Below are 20,690 nucleotides of genomic sequence, written 5' to 3' on the forward strand. Positions count from 1 at the left end.
AATTAGTTCATTCTCTTCAAGAGGAGTAAAGTAATCTAGGTACTGATCTGCTGAGGTTAGCTCGTCACCTGCGTCAACTAAATTGTCTGGTTTTAAAGCTTGAATTTTCTGCCTTATACACATCCATCTTTCCGGCCAAATATAATTACACCTGGCCTGGGCCTGAATTTGACACCTCTGTTCTAACATCTATGCTAAATGTGCTTATTGTGTTACTAGGTTATTTCATGCTTAGTTGTTACTTCTTGTAACATTGCTATTACTATAACGATATTGCAATTATTTTGTATTATATTGTATGGTTTCCTGTCAAACAGAGACATCACTGTGGACTGTTGGTACACAGCTATCTCTGAGGAGTCTTCAGCCTCACATGAGTGCAGACATTAGCAACATGCTACAATTAACACAGTTATTTATACAAACTTGTTTACTGACCTTCCAAAACGCAGGGCTGGTTGCAATACAAGAAGGACAGTGGCCCTCGAGGACCAAAATTGGACACCCCTGGTTCAGGGTATATCCTGCCTCTCACCCAATGATAGCTGGGATTGGCTCGAGCAATTCTTAAGAGAACAAGCAGTTAAGATAATGGATGGATGGATAGATACATATGAACATCTTTGTTGAGTGGCAACAGATGCATTTATTTTATTCATTACTTTCGACTCTTAATTGCAGCAGGTGCTGTTTAGTTGGTACCATTGACCTAGGTTAATTCAGAATGTCTTCCTGTGCAGTTCATCTAGAAACAGATTGTTTTTTTGTTTTTTTTTAATTAACCAAACAAAAACAGTTAAGTGTCCATTTAAACATATGTCTGTAGTCATACCATTTGTTTTTTACGCCAATCCCAAGCAGAGAGGTGAGAAAACAAAGACCCTGAAATCATGCATGATATGACCTTTTTCAGAGATTCCACCAACACAAGCTTCCGGCATGTACAACTGCAGTGAGAACTGTACACACATTTATTACGGACATCAATGGCAATGTTTGCCTTTCAGTGATTTATTTCTGGGTCAGAATGACATTCTGTGTATCTTTAATAGAAGAAAACACCAATAATTTGGTGTCTAGGAGTTCTGAATGACAGAATTTATCAGAATCTTTCATTAGATCCTCACTACTCCTGTTTGTAACACAACAAATATTTGTGATTTTATAGGCACCACCGATTCTTTCAGTTATTTTCTTAGTTCCCCCAGACTGAGTGGTGCTGTTTGGTTTAGAGAAACTGAGTTTGTCATGGAACACTGGGCTTGCCCCTTTAAAGTCTAACTCCAGCACCGCTGTGTATATTCTGCATGTGGGAGGCATAACACTTAAGGGCTTTCAAGGTTAAAAGGTTAAATTAATAAATCAAGAAAAATGAAAAGACGGGACAAAGGAACAGCATTGTTTGACTCTTTGCTTTTATTCAGGTAGCAGCATCAGTCATCACTGTCCTACTTACACACTGCAGCTCCTTCCAGCCCTAAAAAGCCACAAACATTCATAACAGAGTCAAACTTCTCTCTTACACAGGCACGCGCACACACACAAACACCTGTGTACTGAACAAACTCACAATCAGACACACAGCTTATTCAGTGATGCAAAGACTTGCATGACCGCCCCAAGCCTTTCTGCAGCGTTCCTGTACAGAATGAGAGTCTGCTGTCATTAGAAAGAGAAAGAGCAAAAGATAGAGATAGAGAGAGAGAGAGAGGCCTCTTGTTTAACAACAGGATGCAGCGGGAGAGGAACCTGACTGGACTGAAATGTTGAGGCTTTAATGGTCTGCAAGGAACATTCCTCAACAGACTATCTTAGCTACTAATTGGATCACTTTTTTGAGATACATTTTCAAATTGAGTAAATCCATGTATTTCTTTCTCCTACTCTGTGTAACCACACTAGTCTGTTAGCAAGTGCAATTGTTTCTCCCAGCACTGTGAAGTGAAAGTAAGGAAGTGACTTCAGCACTGGTAGTCACACTGAGAGTGGACCGAGCTGTTGTAGCATTGACCTAATCAGTCTGAGTCTATCGCTGTATTTTATCGTTAGTCATGAGCTACTTACTAAATAGTACCTAAATAAAAAATAGCTACTGTGCAGGTGTCTTTTTCTGGCAATGGTCTAACTTGCACATGGTCCAAGAATAACTTTTGTTAAAACATTTGGCAGACAAATTTAAGCCAAATTAAATCTGACTATGTTTCAATGTTGTAAACCAGGGTAAGAATTCACACTGACATTCAAACATTTGACATCTATGGACAGCTACACTAACTTTATCATTTCTCTGTCATGGGTGTTGCATTTATCCCTCTAGACGTAATTAGGTAACTACATACATAATGTGGCTTTGCAGTGAGGTTATGATATATTTTTAATCACATAATATTATAACATTGGGTTTCAGTCCTCTCTAGAGTCGCTGCAAAGAAATGTGAAGAGATTCTTTAGAGGTTATTTTTTAGCTATGACCACCATGATGTCTTTGGTCTGTGCTTGACAAAGGGCAGTTATTAACTTATTTCAGTTTTTAGTACATGCTCACTATCAGACTACAAAGTACTGCTAACATACACTGCTTAGACAATTACTGGATAACACTGCAGTGAGTCAAAGCTATTCTGTCATGTCCATTCCATTAGCATCAGCAACTAAATGCAGTCCCCCATTAGGCTTTTCTTTCAGTGTAATGCTTTGGATTTTTTGTTTTAAGTAATGTAAGAAATCTCAAGGGTATTTATGTTCTAGTTGCCAAGTTGTTTTATCCAGAATGTAAACTGGTGAAGGTCTGGTTTCACTTTAGTTGTCTATAATAGCCTATAAGTATATTATATATATATTATATAAGTCTAATAGACTATAAGTCATTAGAGGCCTGAATAAGAAAGAAAAAAAAAAGAATGGAATGACTGAAACTCCTGAACATAAACCACTTATAAGCAGAAGAGCTTCACAAAGTCTAAACTCTCCTTCCTATCCTCAGATCCTCTGAGTGTGTGGATGACACAGTAGCTTCAATAACCCTCCATGCATCAGCCATTGCGACTCTTAACTGTGATTAAATAATACTAGTGCTGAAAAGTAAAGTATTATTTACTTTCAGTAAATGATCATCAGTGATGGGTGTTTTGGTTAGTGTGGGCGACTTCAGCAAGTAACAGGACTGTCAGCAGGTGTGTGTGTTTGCATCGATCACTGACATCAATTTAAAATACCAAAAAAAGTCCACCGCACCACCTGCTATTAGATTCTGTAGTCATTGCAAAACTGGTAACACTTGCTAGCAGCAGGCTCAGGCTAATGTAGTGATGAGATTTCAGTATCTGTGTGGATATGTTTACAGCTTTGTCTTATCTTGGTGCCTGATGATGATTTGCATTTGAGTCAGGGTGTGCTGTCCATCAAATTGTTGTGTTTTTTTTTGTTTGTTTGTTCACACACACACACACACACACACACACACACACACACACACACACACACACACATAATACACATAGCCCACAACTCTGGCCTTACAAATATGGCAAGGCATGAACTGTCTGCCTTTCTTTGCTTACTGTCTGTTAGATTCCACAGCTGGAGCTCAGGGCCCACACAGCCAGGGCCGAGGTACAGAAGTCGCTCATGTCATTTTTCACAGCTTTAACATCCTTGCAGAAGTGAACTTCTCCTGGATTATCTCTTCTCTTCACAGCAGAGGGTAAGGAATAATTAAAAAGACTCTTGAAGTCCCACACTGTGCAATGTTCTTATAAAGTTTGACGGACTCAAGTCTCAAAATATCCCAGTGGCCGTATAGGAGTCATCCATTTCTTTAGCCCCCCTCCCTAGCCAGTGAAACATATTAGTAGTTCAGAACCAGCAGTGTGAGGGTCTGCAGTGGTGGCTAGCTGTTATTCTCAGCTGTCATGTACTTAAGGGCAGCGAAGCCAAAGCGCCGTGACATGTTCTGTTGGAACTCCTCCTTCAGAGTTTTGAGACAGACCCGGTACTGCTTATTAGAGCGGAACTTGGTGATGTCGAAGCTAGGCGCATGAGGCATGTGGATCATGTAGGCATTGGGCAGAACCACAAACTCATACTCCTGCAGAGAGACAAGAACGAGGAGAGCTTTCATTGTCAAACACAGCCTCTAGATTCACATTCATTGTCCAATGAATGAAAAGTAATCATAAATAATTAATGAAACACACCTTTGTGCAATTATAGCACAATCTGGTCTTTTGTTGTTGCATTTTTACTTGGTCCGTATGACCACTGCTTTAAGGTGGCTAATGTTAGCAAACCACTGATACATATCACAGTATAAGCTTACTGTGACTAATGCTGACAAACAAACGCTCCTGTCTTTTGCTGCTTGCTGAATAATGCTGTTAGTATTTTTACTTCACATCATCATCCACTATAGTTGGGGTGGCGTGTAGCACAGTTGGTAGAGCAATTGTTTATAAACCTAAGTGGTTCTACTGGCCATATCACGAGGACAAGACAATGAAACCCCACAGTAGCGCTGTCATTTACTGCAGATGTCCAAACAACAATTCCCCAAGGGGATCAATAAAGTATATCATTGTTGTTATTGTGTACAGTACAATTACTGCTTTAGAACTTCTGCTATTACACACAAGTAATGTAATAACTATAGTATTTATGTAACACTGGATTTATGCTATAATTAATTGCTGTATAATGATTTGTAGACAAAGGCATGTGGGATTTACAGAGAGACACACACTCATATTGTCTAATTATCAAGATCTCATCCTAAGTGCCTGAAACCTGATACGTACCACTGGTAGAGTAATGTGACAAGGACAGATTAAAATTTTGATAACATTGTGGAGATAACCAGAGAGCATGCATCACAGCTGTAGAAATTCTACAAAATACAAAGAGCTGAATCAGATGATTTCCTTTGGTTTTTCTTTTTAATATAAAAATAACAAATTAGTGGTGTAAGGATGTGAAAACCTCTTAATCTGCCTAAATGTACACTCGTGATTGTCTGGAATTTTATTTTTATAAGCATGATTTTATTCCTAAACTGGGTAATAAGTGTGATGTACTTAAATTTGAACACATTTACTGTAGTGAACATTTTTTGCTCCGCTGTGTGGTTCAGTATAGCTGTATATGATATTTACACCGAAACATACACAGAACCTATAGGGTCCTAGTAAAGAGATGGTATAATTAGATTAAGTGAGTTGGTTACCTGTGCGTCCAACTCCATGATGTGAGCCACCTTGTTCCAGCCGAACCCCACAAAGCGCCGGTCATACTCAGGACAGTCCCTCCTCACCATGACGTACGGCTCAAAGTCTGCCTCCCATTGCACCCTGTAGGGTGTGGTGGCAGTCCGCCATTTGGCAAAGTTAGTTGGTGCGTGACCTTTGGTCCACACATGATACCTGGTGTCAGAAAAAAGACAAGGCTTCCATCAAACTACTATAGGAGTAAGTGTGATTTACAGTTTCTAAAGTACTAGGTGTCATTCCAGTTAAAATCTGTCTGTAACATGGAAGTTCTTCATCTAGACTTATCTTATTATTATTACTACTTATTATTACTATTTAAAGATGTTTACCTCACACAAGAAGACCAAATTTATTATGAAGGGAAAAGCTGTGCTCCTCTTTATTTTTCTTGTCTGTGCTACTAAAACACCTACCAACAAGATAAAAGATGAATTCACTGACTGCAAATATAAGGCAGGCGAAGCAAAATAAATGTGACTTAAGGAAGTGTGACTGTCTGTAAGGGCTACACAGATAAGAAAAATCCCCCTATACCCCAACCTTACAGAAAATTACACAAACTTGTTGTCGCTTTTCATTGGTATCTATGTTTCAAGTATAAAATAAAAATAAAATACACTGTGTCTCTGAGGTCTCTATCAACTAAATAGAGGCACATTCATGGCCGATGAATATACATATATTGTTCAAAATAATAGCAGTACAATGTGACTAACCAGAATAATCCATGTTTTTAGTATATTTTTTATTGCTACATGACAAACAAGTTACCAGTAGGTGCAGTAGATTCTGAGAAAACAAACAAGACCCAGCACTCATGATATGCATGCTCTTAAGGCTGTGCAATTGGGCAATTAGTTGAAACGGGTGTGTTAAAGAAAAATAGCAGTGTCTGCCGTTGACTGTACAAACACAAAACTATTTTGTATAAATGTTTTTGTCTCTAGGATTTAGCAGTCCTGTGAATCACTAAACTAATATTTGGTTGTATGACCACAGTTCACAGCAACTGCTTCACTTCTGTGTGGCAACTTTCTGATCTTACCACTAAACTAACCAGCCGGTAGATATACGGACCATGACAGCAGAGTAGAAACATTGGGAAAACCACATCTCACCTAATATTTCTAATGTGTCAGGTTCACGTTGCTTTATAGGCCTACAGAGAATTAATAATATCAAATACACAGGCCGGTGAAATATTAATTTGTTCATTATGTGTTTTCATGAGAGTTGTTTTCTATAATTTTAAACGCATTGGATCAGAGGTTAGTCTGTAGCATGCTCATGATCATCATACATTTAATTATTTGTTCTTCAGAACTTCTCTTTCTTGCTCCTGTTCACGAAAAACTATTATGATTATTATTTATGACAGAATTTGAGCTGATATGCAGCTGAGAGCCGGCAGCGTCGCTTGGAAAAACTATCATGTGACCTAAGTGTGACCTCCACCGTAATCAAACCCGTGGTAAATGTTTAAAATATTATTTTTTAAACTGTTGCAAGTCATGCGTTTTTAACGTGAAGGTTGGAATTCTTGTCTTTAATACTCTGCAGTAATTCTACTAGTGTGTACTTAATCTGGAAACCTCCATGAGTCTATGTAACATTTTCATTTCAGCTTTGTTACCGAAACCTCTGTTCCGGCACATAATCAATTATGTTTTATTAATTATCTGATATTAATTTGTAAATAATATATAATTATGGTGGGTGTGGTCTCACATCCGGGGGCGGGGTTGTGACGTCAGGGTCATCCATCAAATTTTGGCATAAAGTTGTCAGAATATTCTCTTGTTTGGGGTCATTGTCTTGTTGAAACAACCATTTCATGGGCATGTCCTTATCAGCATAACCTCTTCAAGTATTCTGACATATGCAAACTGATCCATGATCCCTGGAATGCGATAAATAGGCCCAACACCATAGTAGGAGAAACATAGCCATATCATGATGCTTGCACTACCAAGCTTCACTGTCTTTACTGTGGCCTGAATTCAGAGTTTGGGGGTTGTCTCACAAACTGTCTGTGGGCCTTGGACTCAAAAAGAACAATTTTACTCTCATCAGTCCACAAAATGTTCATCCATTTCTCTTTAGGCCAGTTGATGTGTTCTTTGGCAAATTGTAACCTCTTCTGTACATGCCTTTTTTTTTTAACAGAGGGACTTTGCAGGGGATTCTTAAAAATATATTAGCGGCACACAGACTTCTTCTAACTGTCACAGGTAACAGGTACAGGTAACTCCAGACTGTTTTTGATCATCCTGGAGCTGATCATTGGCTGAGCCTTTGCCATTCTGGTTATTCTTCGATCAATTTTAATGGTTGTCTTCCACGTCTCTCTGGTTTTGCTCTTCATTTTAAGGCATTGGAGATCATTTTAGCTGAACAGCCTATCATTTTTTGCACCTTTTTATAGGTTTTCCCCGCTCCAATCAACTTTTTAATCAAAGTACGCTGTTCTTCTGAACAATGTCTTGAACGACCTATTTTCCTCAGGCTTTCAAATGCATGTTCAACAAGTGCTGGCTTCATCCTTAAATAGGGGCCAATTGGACAGTCTTAAGAGCGTGAATATCATGAATGCTGGGTCTTGTTTGTTTTCTGAGAATCTACTGCACCTACTGGTAACTTGTTTGCCATGTAGCAATAAAAAATATACTAAAAACCTGGATTATTCTGGTTAGTCACATTGTACTGCTATTATTTTGAACAATACTGTATATATACATATATACAAATATTATATTATAACCTATTAACTGTGTTGCAGCATTTACTTTTATTTATTCCACTGGTGAAGGAGATCAATGGCATACACTCATACATTTTCTTTGTAGGAGAAATATGTCTTTTCATCAAGCTGTGCTAACTTGTTTTCTCATTAGTGACTGAGCTAAGCTAATTAGCTAAAAAAAAGATTTTTCTAAATTATTTTATTTATGTTTGGTTGAATAAAATGGTGACCAGTACAGGACAGAATACCAGGGGAAGGTAAGGACTAGATACTAGAAACAACAGTAGAAGTGTATAAAATGGAGGGAGCTCTGGGAGCTGTTATAACTAACTAGAATTAGTGACTTGAAACTTAGCTTGCTGGCTGCAGCAACACAAGCTGTTTATTTTGCAAGGATGAGCAATTGTCACTTTGCAGTGTCTGCCTCTTCAAAAGTGAGTCACCATGCTTGTGCAACTGTATCAACTTGTTAAGGCAGTAAATGGTAAATGGTCTGCACTTATATAGGGCTTTTCTACCTAGCTGGTACTCAAAGAGCTTTACACTGCGTCTCATTCACCCATTCACACACCGATGGCAGAGCTGCTATGCAGCTTACCTGACTCACCGGGGGCAACTTGGGGTTCAGTATCTTACCCAAGGACACTTTGGCATGTGACGTGGCAGCTGGGAATTGAGCCACCAATCCTATGCTCGACAGTCAACTGCTCTACCTATTGAGCCACAGCCACCCCATACCTGAATATATTTTTTACATTGTGTTTAGGATATATATTTTTCACTTAAATAAATTTAGTCAGCTGCTTGGTGGTACCAGAAATTAAGATAAATGTTGTGTCTCAAGGAAATACTAAACAGGCTATGTATTCTCCACACGTAAATATGGATCTTATCAATTTTGTAAAAATGTGTTATTGTGTTTGCTTAGTTTTTATGTTAAAGTTTTCTGTGGCAGTAATTCAACTGTACATTCTAATGTCACTCTCCATCTTTGTAATTGCTTAACTTTTCACTCAATTTTACTTGATCTATGTGCTTTATGAGCTCCGCTTGAGTGTAGGCGGGTCTCTTTTAGTATGGGCGCGAGAGCTAAGTAAAGATCTAAGTTAATGAGTGCAACAATAGGAGATTTAATTAATGAATGATAAACAATTCATTCATTCTGCACAGACAGGGAAATGACCAGCTGCAGTAGAGTTGAACACTGGCTGGCAACAGAAACAGAGATGTAATTTACCTGAAGGTGAAGAGGGTACCCATGTCCAGCTGGGAGAGCAGCTCAGCCTTAGATTTTGGGTAGGAGAGGCGATATCGCAGCGTCTCAAAGGCTGGAACCACCAGAGCTTTCTTGGTGTTGGCCATGTCTAGCTGCACTACTGATTTCCTACACACACACACACACACACACACAATCACACACACACACACACACACACACACACACACACACACACACACACACACACACACACACACACACAAAGCATGTTTGCTTTTTTAGCTAAAGCAGGAGTCCTGCACATGTAATAATAAGCTGCTTTCAAAAGCCAACAAATGTGGAATGCTTGTTTAAGTGTACTGGTGGCTGCTTTTTATCTGTTACTCTGTTACCCCTTACCTGAGATATTCAAAGAGGCCATACATGGGCAGGAAGTCGATGTCTGATAGGAACATGTAGGGTGTGTTGACTTGTTGCATGGCCACGTTACGCAGGAGGTTGACTGGGTAGAACTGTCCCTCTTTATAAACAATGTGATAACCTACATTCCCACGGCTCATCAGCACCTCTGAGCCCTGAGCATAGCGTAGGAACTGCTGGGCCTCAGCATCAGACAGGTACAGTGCCAGGCTGATGGGGCCTTCCCAGTGCTTACAAATGGCCTCCAACATCTGGAGCCTGTGCCGATGTGGGAAAGGTAAAGAGAAAGGCCATGTAATCAGAACATGTGCAATGCAAATTTCTAGTTGCTTCTGCTTCTTTGCAACTAGAACAAAATAAGGAGTTACTCAAGCTTGGCCGGAACCTTGGATGTGAAAATATTTTATTTATATTAGTTAAATTTAAGAATTCCTGAGAGAACCTGCACTAGAGGGAGACTTTGAATACCTGGAACTTTAGATTGGGAGAAGTGCAGTTTGCTTGTGGTTACAACTAATTAGCACAGGAAAGACAACCAATTAGTGGAATCATTTGGTTCAGTGCTTTTTTAACTGCATGCTCAATACCATTTTCCTGTGTTATTTCATGTTAATTCACATAACCTTATTTTAATTAACTGGAATGTTTCTAAATGATTTCTGATTTGAAAACTATGATATATGATACTATGAATAAAATCGTATTTCCCCTCTGGACCTTGTGGAGAAGAATGCTGAGAAAGGCAGTGGTTATTGTGGTAAAGTATGTGAACCTGTGTGTTAGTAACAAATTTTGCACACTGACATTAGTGACTGTAAGAGAGCCCTATAGTTTCCTAGATGTTACACTGGGGCTTTTTGTAACTTCCTGGCCTATTACACACCTTGCATTTGGCGTGTTCCTTTTTAATCACCCACTCCTGAGGAGGGTAACATTGGTGCTAATGAAGATTTTTAGTCATCCAGATTAAGTTGTCTGGAAGCTGTGTCATGGCAGCTAGACTTTCTTCTTGTTAGGTAGAAATGTTTCACTACTCATCCAAGTAGCTTCTTCAGTCTGAGGAATGTTGGTAGGAGACACTAATTTTACCCTGCAGGTTTTCCTTTACATTGCCCATCTAAGGAACCTATTCAGGTCAGGTTTTGAATGTTCTCAGCTTGTACATGATCTGCCTGACAGTCAACTGGTGGAGTCAATGCTGTTTAAAATCTCTTCAACTATTTCCAGCCTGGTGAGGATTAACAGATCTTCAGAAATCTCCTTCTGTTTGAGCCATGATGCACTTTTACAAACCTGTGTTGTCGGGACCATACTGCGATAGTGAAAACCCAGATTTCTTTTCTTAAATTAAAGCAAGACCTCTCAGAATCATACCTCATTGTCATCACATACACTGAAACCCCTTAATCTAATTTCCCCATGGCAGATTGTTTATGTTTGATTTCTCTGTATTTTCAGAATACATTTTCTTTATTCAATCTAACAGTAGAGTGTTTCAAATACACTAAAAGCTGAACATTGTATTGCTCATCAGATACTGCAGATTTGTCAATATGCCCCAAAGTGTCTTAGCTTAGCATTAGTACAACACTGACAAAAATTCTGCTTCATTACTTGTAAATGACCACCATCAAATGAAATACAGTACAAACCTGATTGGGTGCTCATTAAAACGCTAAGCCTAGATTCTGTAAAGGCTTTCATATGTGTACATGTACATGGAAAATACCAGGAGAAATGGTTAAAATGGTATGGTGGGTAGTTGAGGAGTCACATTTGAAAGTGTAACACATATTTGTGTCACAAATGACAGAATAGATTTGCAAATTTAGAGACAACTATAGGTAAATACATGTTAAATTTCAACATATTCATTCCGTTAAATATATCTTAATGTTCCTAAACACAGAAATGCTGGAGTCTCCTGCATAACTGAATGTTACACTCTTACACAATAAATATTTTTAACTGTTTCTGATATGGTGGATGGGTCCAGATATTACAACAACCATAAAGCCTGGCTGCTGTTGCAATCAGGACTTGAATGTTCACTGCAATTGTTAAGAAAACTTAGCTGCTGAATTAGGCACATATGACCCAAAAGTGAAAAAGTGAAGATGCTTTTGCATAATATTTAGTTTTAAATTAAATTAAATTAAATTCTTATATATTTCTTTGTGTTAGATTAAATTATTATTATTATTATTATTATTATTATTATTATTATTATTATTATTATTATTATTATTATTATTATTATTATTTCACACAAAATTTTCACTTTTGGAAGCAATATTACTACATAAATACAACATTTTCAACAAGGATCTTTCAGAATGCTGTCTCAATACATACAAGTAATGACTTTTAAGCTGACTGATTTTTGTTTCTGCAAGTGCAGAACCATACCTGTCCATAGAGAGCTGGGCTACTAGAGTGACATCAGTATTGTCAGAGCTGGGTTCATACTCATAATGGAGGAAGTAGAGGTGTGTTCGGTGGACTGTAAATCGTTCTCGACGAAACTCATAGCAAGGATCATCTTCATCGAGTTCTGACAAAGTCTTCTGGAGCTGCAGACAAAGAGGAGGGGGAGACCAACTGTGAGACAGTGTATGGGACACAAAATCAATGCCTTTCAGCGACTGTTCTACACTTAAAAGTGACAACACATCAATGATCCCATGAAATGTTTCGTTTTAAAATCACTCTTTAATTACTCAATCAAAAGTGCTACATCACATGGAAAGCCCGGACGCAAGATAAGTTGCGAGGATCAAATTAAGAGACTGAGAGAATTGGATAGCATTCCCTGTTTATACATGCAAATTCTTTGGGTTGGGTTGGTAATGCCAGATGAGTAAAAGTACATTTTGAAAGTTTTCTGTGTCCCATTTTGCCACTGGATGGCACAGACCCAGGATCTAATCCTACATGTCAATTTAGTACCAAGCTGATCCACTGTCATGCAGATAAAATGTATTGTAGTTCTCTAGTTAATCCTCAGTGGTTTGCTCTTTTTAACTTTCTGATAAAATGTCACACAAAACAGTTGCACTAGCATTGCTGAGCACAGGACTGGAGCATTCTGCACAGTGAGTGCAAACCGTTTAAAGTGATGTGCTAATACTGCAACACATCAACCTATATATAAATGGTTGCCATTATTCTGTTCTTAGGTTTATGATGTGGCTGGATGGTGTAGTGGTAACATTGCTGCCCTCTATGCAGGAGACCTAAATGTAAATGTATCAAATTTGAGTTTAAATGGAGATGAGGCCAGGAATTCCCTGAGGCTCAACAAAGCACAGTCACATTTTACTCTGGGGAACAGTGGAAAAAAGTAGCTGAAGGTGCCAGAGGTGAGTGGCCTTGCTCTGTTTTAAACACTGATTACTAAAGCTGCAGTTACCACTGTGGCCCTGAAACAGCCTGGTCTGCAATGTGTGGTGGAGCCAATCCCTCAGTGACTTCATTAGTTTAAACATCACCTTAATGAAATTTAAATCGCTACTCAAACTCTGAAAATCTAGTGAGCAAACTATTTCCTGAGTTAGGGACACATTCACACACCCAACCCGTCCATGATATCCTTCAGCATATTAGATGCTTACGGAGGTATAAAGGATCAACTGACTGAATGATAAAAAACATTTAAGTTAAAAGTGTTCTACTTATTCTGAATGGATATGTTGGAAGGTGGCGTGAATGTCCTGATTCTTCCACCCAGTTTTACAACATCCTCAAAACTTTGAATACAATTTAACACCAACATTTATGGCAGATGTGAGATACCCATGTGTTTTAGTTACAGAAGCGTCCATCTGTTCAGTCCACATGGACATGGACAGTGATAGAGCTGTCACTGTCCCCAGTCTCGCCCTTTTTTCATAGACAATAAAAAAAAAGACCTTGGCACGGCGTTAACTACAGATCATATTTCAGGCAACTGTCACTAGGATAAAGTAATCAGAACTTCTAAAATATTATAGCAACTTGATTCTGGGTTTTAGGACTCAATCCTACATGACACTATTGATACTATTGATACACTTGACTCAAAAGAAGCACTCGTCTGCTCAAAACTTTACACCAAGATGTTTGTCTTTGCATGTTATAAACTTGTTATCAATGTGAACTCTTAGATTAAATTGTAAAGGACTTACAGCAATCTCTGGAGAGATCAGTGTTCTCTCATTAAAACATAACTAAAATCTAATGATATCTACACTATATGGGGTACCAGAGGTGTGAATTTCTACCATCCATGCCCATATTAAAACTGAAAAACCCAGAGAAAAACTTGTGGGGAAATATAATAGTTATGGTTCATGAGTCACAATATGCACACAGGAGTTCCACCAACAGCAGACTTCAGCTGGTCAACCACAGAGAGCAAATAGATTAAAAAGGTGGTGTTCACTGTAAAAGGTAGTAGTAGTAGTTAGATACACGTCTCATCTGCACCATAGAACTGATGCATTATTAGAAACAATAGTACCGTATTTTCGGCAGCCGCACCTTCAATGAATGGCCTATTTTAAAACTTTTTTCATATATAAGGCGCACCGCATTATAAGGGGCATAGAATAGACGCTACAGTAGAGGCTGGCGTTACGTTATGCAACATTAGATGGAGCTGCGCTAAAGGGAATGTCAACAAAACAGTCAGATAGGTCGGTCAACCTTTATTAATAGATTACAAACCAGCGATCTGACAACTCTGTTCACTCCCAATATGATGTTGATGATGTGCTCTGGCCGTGTCATGCCTTTCAGTTCAAGTGACAAATGAATAACAATAAGTTGTGACAAAGGCAGCTAAAAAGTATTATAGTATTGTTCTTAAAATTTGTCAGAGTGAGAGTTGTGTAATTAGCTTCATTCAAGTCAAGCTAGCATGTGCGAGTGTAACATACAAAATGTGTAACGATGTGTATTATTTGTTAATTTAGTTTCTATTTCTTTCAGTTACATAAAGAAAAGATAGGATAAAATGCAGTTGAGAGCAGTGTACTCAGTCACAACTCCAGTAAAGACAAGAAACTGCACCATTGATTCACTGATGTTAATTCTCTCGCTGCTGGTCTATTCCCGTGTTCTACTGCGTGACTGATCGCCTTGAGTTTAAACTCTGCGTCGTAAGCGTGTCTCTTAATAGGAGCTATTTTGGGGATTTTGCACAAACACACAAATGGAAATGAAATGGTGTTATGACGAGTTTTGCATGCCTGCCGACATCTGTATCACCCACTGTAATCAGGGAGGAAGATGCAGATTTCGGCAACTCAGAGTTGCCAAATATTGCACCCCCATTCCCTATTAACTGTAACACACGTTAGCTTTGCATTATTAAAAATTGCTAAAGCAGATTAGTAGTGTTGTGTGTACAAGATGTGCAAACTTCAGTCTGATTTGAGCCACTCACACTTTTGCGTGTGTGAATTTTCACTGTCATTAAAATAATCTAAAAGATGGACAAATGACAGCATTTTGTTATAACGTGTGTTACAGTTAATAAGGGAGGGGTGCAATATTTGGCAACTCGGAGATGACGAGATCTGCATTCTCCTCCCTGATTAGAGTGGGGGATGCAGATGTCGGCAGGCATGCAAAACTTGGCATAACAACGGCACGCTAAGCGAAGTCATATATCCCAGCATGCACCGCGCGCTACTTCTTCTATGAGGGAAAATGGAGTCGGCGGCTGTTTACCGTAGTTGCGAGACCTGTTGCGGCTCAATATTGATCCATATATAAGACGCACCAGATTATAAGGCGCACTGTCGGCTTTTGAGAAAATTTAAGTCTTTTGAGAAAATTGAAGGCTTTTAGGTGCGCCTTATAGTGCAGAAAATACGGTATATCTGTTGAGTTGGTGATAGATGTGTCAGACTTCACACAACACACTGGTAGCAGAGATAATCTGTATTCTTATAAACAGCCTATGGATAGCACAGACATAAAAGAGAGGAAATTCTACTGGGAAAAGTAGTGGGAAAGTCATTACAGAAAGGTTTACGTATGGCTGTAAATCCTCTTTGTTAAGGGACAAGGCCAGTGATCTTAATCTTTTTGTTAGTGTTAATAAATCCCATAGAAGATAATAATCTGAATAATAATAATCTTACTATGACTACCCTTAAAGTCTGTCAATCCATGATTTGATTTAGCTTATTTATCTGTCCGAATTAACTTAATTACAAACAATATCAGTACTATATTAAATTCAATACATTTTGTTTATATAAAGTCAAATCTCAACAAAAGTAATCTCAAGGCACTGTACAGTGTAAGGTTTAAGACCATACAAAATATAACAATATAACTAAATTCTATATACAGAATTCTGCAGAAACCCAACAATTTACATTTAGTCATTTAGCAGACGCTTTTATCCAAAGCGACTTACAAGTTACAATCCCACTTGTTGAGAAGCACTAGATGACAGTACTTTGAATAGAAAAAACCTACAGATTCAGGGTCGACGGCCATCTGCCTCGACCTGTTGGGATAAGTGGAAAGAGTAGAGAGAAAAGACTATACATGGTCGACAGGTTAATAATGTTGTTCCACAATCATGTTTCACAACTTCTCAAGGTCGCTGTACAATTCTGGTCTTTCCTATCTTGCAGCTGTTGCAATATACTTTCTTTTTTTGTGGTATTATCTTGCTCGACACTGCTGTGGCCTGAACACATCTGCACCAATAATCTCCGCTAGTTTGAGTTGCTCAGCTCTTGACAAATAGTTAATTGTGTTTTGTTCATGGAGTTCCATATGGTTCTGTGCTTGGAGCGATTCGTTTTACACTTTATATATGCCCCACTTAAACAATATTATTAGGAATACATTTCCATTGCTATGCAGAAAATTAACCAGCTATATTTATCTATTAAACCAAAAGAAACAATTAATTAATTAATGGATGTCCCCTCCCTGAACTGCCACCTTACTGTGGTTTGCGTGCCCAAATGACCCTAGGAGCTATGTTGCCGGGGGCTTAAGCCCCTGGTAGGGTCTCCCAAGGCAAACAGGTCCTAGGCGACGGGCCAGACTAAGAGCAGTTCATAAGCCCCTTATGACGAGTAAAAAAATCAAGGTCGGGTACGTCGCCCGGATTGGCGTCACCGGGGCCCCACCCTGGAGCCAGGCCTGGGGTTGGGGCACGTAGACGAGCGCCTGGTGGCCGGGATCTCTCCCACCCTAGGTCAAAGGTCTATGATCGACTATGTGGTTGTGTCATCTGACCTCTGACCATATGTCTTGGACACTCGGGTGAAGAGAGGGGCTGAGCTGTCAACTGATCACCACCTGGTGGTGAGTTGGATCCGGTGGTAGAGGAGGAAGCCGGATAGACTTGGCAAACCCAAACGTATTGTGAGGGTCTGTTGGGAACGTCTGGTGGAATCCTCTGTCAGAGAGGTCTTCAACTCCCACCTCCGGGAGAGCTATAACCAGGTCCCGAGGGAGCCTGGAGACATTGAGTCTGAGTGGACCATTGGTGCATCGGCAGCAGTAATGCGGACGGTGTACCGGTCCGTCGTGGTGAAAAAGGAGCTGAGCCAAAAGGCAAAGCTCTCGATTTACCGGTCAGTCTTCGTTCCTACCCTCACCTATGGTCATGAGCTTTGGGTCATGACCATGACTCATGACTGAAAGGATAAGGTTGTGGATACAAGCGGCCGAAATGAGTTTCCTCCGCAGAGTGGCTGGGCGCACCCTTAGTGATAGGGTGAGGAGCTCAGTCACCCGGGAGGAGCTCGGAGTAGAGCCGCTGCTCTAGAGGGGCCAGTTGAGGTGGCTTGGGCATCTGTTTCGGATGCCCCCGGGACGCCTCGCAGGGGAGGTTTTCCGGTACTGTCCCACCGGGCGGAGGCCCCGGGGAAGACACAGGACACGTTGGAGAGGCTATGTCTCTCGGCTGGCCTGGGAACGCCTCGGTGTTCCCCCGGAAGAGCTGGAGGAGGTGTCTAAGGTGAGGGAAGTCTGGGCATCTCTGCTTAAGCTGCTCCCCCGCGACCCGGCCCCGGATAAGCGGTGGAAAATGGATGGATGGATGGATGGATGTCCCCTAATTTCCTTCTAGAACTGCCTTTGTCCACTTGAGAAATATTACTAAAACTAGGAGCATCCTGTGTGAAAGTGGTGCTGAAAAACTAGTCCATGCATTTGTTACTTCCAGACCAGGTTATTGTAATTCTCTATTGATAGGATGTCCCAATAACTAATTAAAAAAGCCTCCAGGTTCTGACTCGAATTAGCAAGAAAGATCATATTTCTCCTACATTAGCTTCTCTCCATTTGCTCCCTTTTAAATCCAGAATAGAATTTAAAATTCTTCTCCTCAAATATAAAGCACTTAATAATTAAGCTCCATCATATTTTAAAGACCTCATAGTTCCATTATGTCTGCTGAGGGATCTCTACTGATACACTGAGCTCCTGTCTCCTCTATCCATTCATATGCTACAATTGCATGTCATTAACTTTGTGTCTTCTCTCTCCCGTACTTTTCTACAGGTATCCCCAGCCCCCAGACCTGTATATCTCCAGAGTGCAGTTACTGGCCCTAGCAAACTGCCCCGTGTTTATGCTGATTGTTGCTGTTGTTTTTGTTGCCTGCTGTTCTTTTGTGTCTCCCCTTTCCATTCACTGGTCGAGGCAGATCCCTGGGCCTGGTTCTACTGGAGGTTTCTTTCTCTAATGGGAACTTTTCCTCTCCACTGTTGCCTAGTGCTTGCTCAAATGGGGTAGTTGGGTTTTCTTTATAATTCTTTATTCTTAAACCTTACACTGTAAAGTGCCTTGAGATGACTTCTGTTGTGATTTGGCACTATAGAAATAAAATTGAATTGAATTGAATTGTTGTTTGTGTTTTTAACCTCTCTTGAAGCTGCAGTATAATAGGCAGAAGGATTGTGATGGTCCAGGGCTCCCTTCAAAGTGCTCCTCCACCAAGATGGAAATCAAGCATCATACTGCATAATTTCCCAGCAAAGAGAGGAGGTGCCTTCACACAGATGCTGGTTAGGACCTAGCTTGAGTGTGTCTGTGTCTCACAGTGTGGAGCCTGCATTACCTCCAGCACCCACAGCTAATTGTTACAGTTTTTACAGAAATCTTTTTCTTTGGTTCTTATACAGTCACCTCTCTCAACACACCCAGCACATGAAGAAGACTTGAGAAGCCAGGAGCTACAATTTCCAGAAAATAAAGTTATGTTATCTGTTACAGTCGATTAGCTAGTTCACTACTACCCTTCATATCAGCACTGAATAGGCACCACAACTAAAAATACAGAAGTAGTTCTACTTACATTCTCACTGTTGTGGTCCACCTCACTGGGACAGCCAAAGAGCTCTCGCCGCAGCAGGTTGCCATCATACTCCAGAAAAGTTAGATAGAGATTCCGAAAAAACTCCACATGCTTGTTCTTTACTCTGAGCTTCTTGGGAGAATTCCAGTGGATCACCTGTTAAAAAAGAGTTGCACCGGTTGTAAACAGCTGCATTCTATAATTTGATACAGTATCTGGTCCAGGGGATTTTCAGTCAGCATGATTCTAACCTAAAGTCTAATTCTGTTTTTGACCCTTGACTGTCCCTTTGCAGCAAAGCATTTTCAAAACACTAAGCAGCAATTTGTATTGATAGGTCTACCATGTTATATTATATTAGCAGAAATTTAATTTAGTACTTATAAAGATGTTTTCATAATGTAATCTTCTGAAATGAGGTTCAACGTGTTTTATTTAGCTTGCAATGGTGAGGTTATGTTGCTGTAGCTCATCAAAGTGATTGTAAGCTTCTTTCACTAACAGCTTTAATTGCTCTGGATCAAATTTTCTCTTGCGTTTACATTGGTCATTCACCAAATTTTCCATGGCAGACACCAGTTAAATGTGCAAAATCCTCATTTAAATACCACCACCTTCACCCTGTTTGCATTTGCTGTCACTCAAATACAGTCCCTAAAAAGTATTTACCCCCTTGGATGTTTCATCCTTTTATTAACATTATAAATCAATCATGGCCAATAAAAGTTGGCGATTTGACAAAAATACTTCAGTAAAAATACCTTGTTAATGCCAAAAAAATATTTAAGTTGAAATCAGCATTTGTATTAATATTCACCCCCTTCAGGTCAGTATTTAGTAGATGCACATTTGGCTGCAATCACAGCATAGAGTATGTGGGCCATGACATTTTTCTTTGTAAATCTACTTAAGCTCTGTCAGGTTGCATCAGGATCGGATGAACAGCCCTTTTCAAGTCCATCCGCACATTCTCTATTGGATTGAAGTCTGGGCTTTAACTTGGCCATTTCAGAACATTCACCAAGTTGTTTGTAAACCATTTCTGTGTAGCTTTCACTGTTTCACTGCTTTCGGTCATTGCCGGAAAACATCTTTTCCCATGCTGTAGTTTTCTTGCCGACTGAATAAGATTGTCCCCCAGCACTGTCCTAAATTTTGCCACATTCATTTTACTCTCTACCTTATCAAGCCTTCAAGGGCCAGCTGCCGAAAAGCATCCCCACAGGATCATGCTACCACCATCATATTTCACAGTGGAGATGGTGTGTTTGTGGTGATGTGCAGTGTTTGGTTTGCACCAAATATAGCGCCTTGTGTGATGGCCAAAAAGCACCATTTTGGTCTCACCAGACTAAAGAACCCTCTTCTACTTCACCATGGAGTCTTTCATATGCCTACTGGCGAACTCAAGTTGTGATTTAACATGAGTTTTCTTCAACAGTGGCTTGCTGCTCTCCCATAAAGATTTGACTGGTGAAGAACCAGGGCAACAGTTGTTGTATGTACAGTCTCTCCTATCTCAGTTCCTTGTAACTTGTAACTCCGTCAGAGTAGTCATCTGTGTGGTATAGAGGCCTCTCTCACTAGTCTCCTTCTTTCACTGTCACTCAGTTTGTGTGGACGGCCTCCTAGGCAGATCTAGACATATTAACATGTGCCATATTCCTTCCATTTATGGATGATAGATTTCACTGAACTCTGGGGGATGTTTAGTGATTTGGATATCTT

General features: G+C 39.8%; 1 protein-coding gene across 1 annotated transcript in view; it reads right to left on the reverse strand.

Moving 5' to 3' along the window:
* Positions 1-1,398: 1,398 nt before the first annotated feature.
* large1 (LARGE xylosyl- and glucuronyltransferase 1) overlaps positions 1,399-20,690 on the reverse strand; it is a 75,948-nt gene continuing 56,656 nt past the window's right edge. The window contains exons 10-15 of the mRNA XM_026363538.1: positions 18,963-19,118; positions 12,053-12,216; positions 9,623-9,901; positions 9,242-9,388; positions 5,219-5,414; positions 1,399-4,087 (exon numbers count right to left, since the gene is read on the reverse strand). Of these exons, the coding sequence (XP_026219323.1) occupies positions 3,890-4,087; positions 5,219-5,414; positions 9,242-9,388; positions 9,623-9,901; positions 12,053-12,216; positions 18,963-19,118 (1,140 nt within the window). The 3' untranslated portion in view covers positions 1,399-3,889. The remainder of the gene's footprint in view (positions 4,088-5,218; positions 5,415-9,241; positions 9,389-9,622; positions 9,902-12,052; positions 12,217-18,962; positions 19,119-20,690) is intronic.

The sequence above is a fragment of the Anabas testudineus genome, chromosome 23, assembly GCF_900324465.2.
Source record: "Anabas testudineus chromosome 23, fAnaTes1.2, whole genome shotgun sequence".
In the NCBI taxonomy this organism is placed as follows: Eukaryota; Metazoa; Chordata; class Actinopteri; order Anabantiformes; family Anabantidae; genus Anabas; species Anabas testudineus.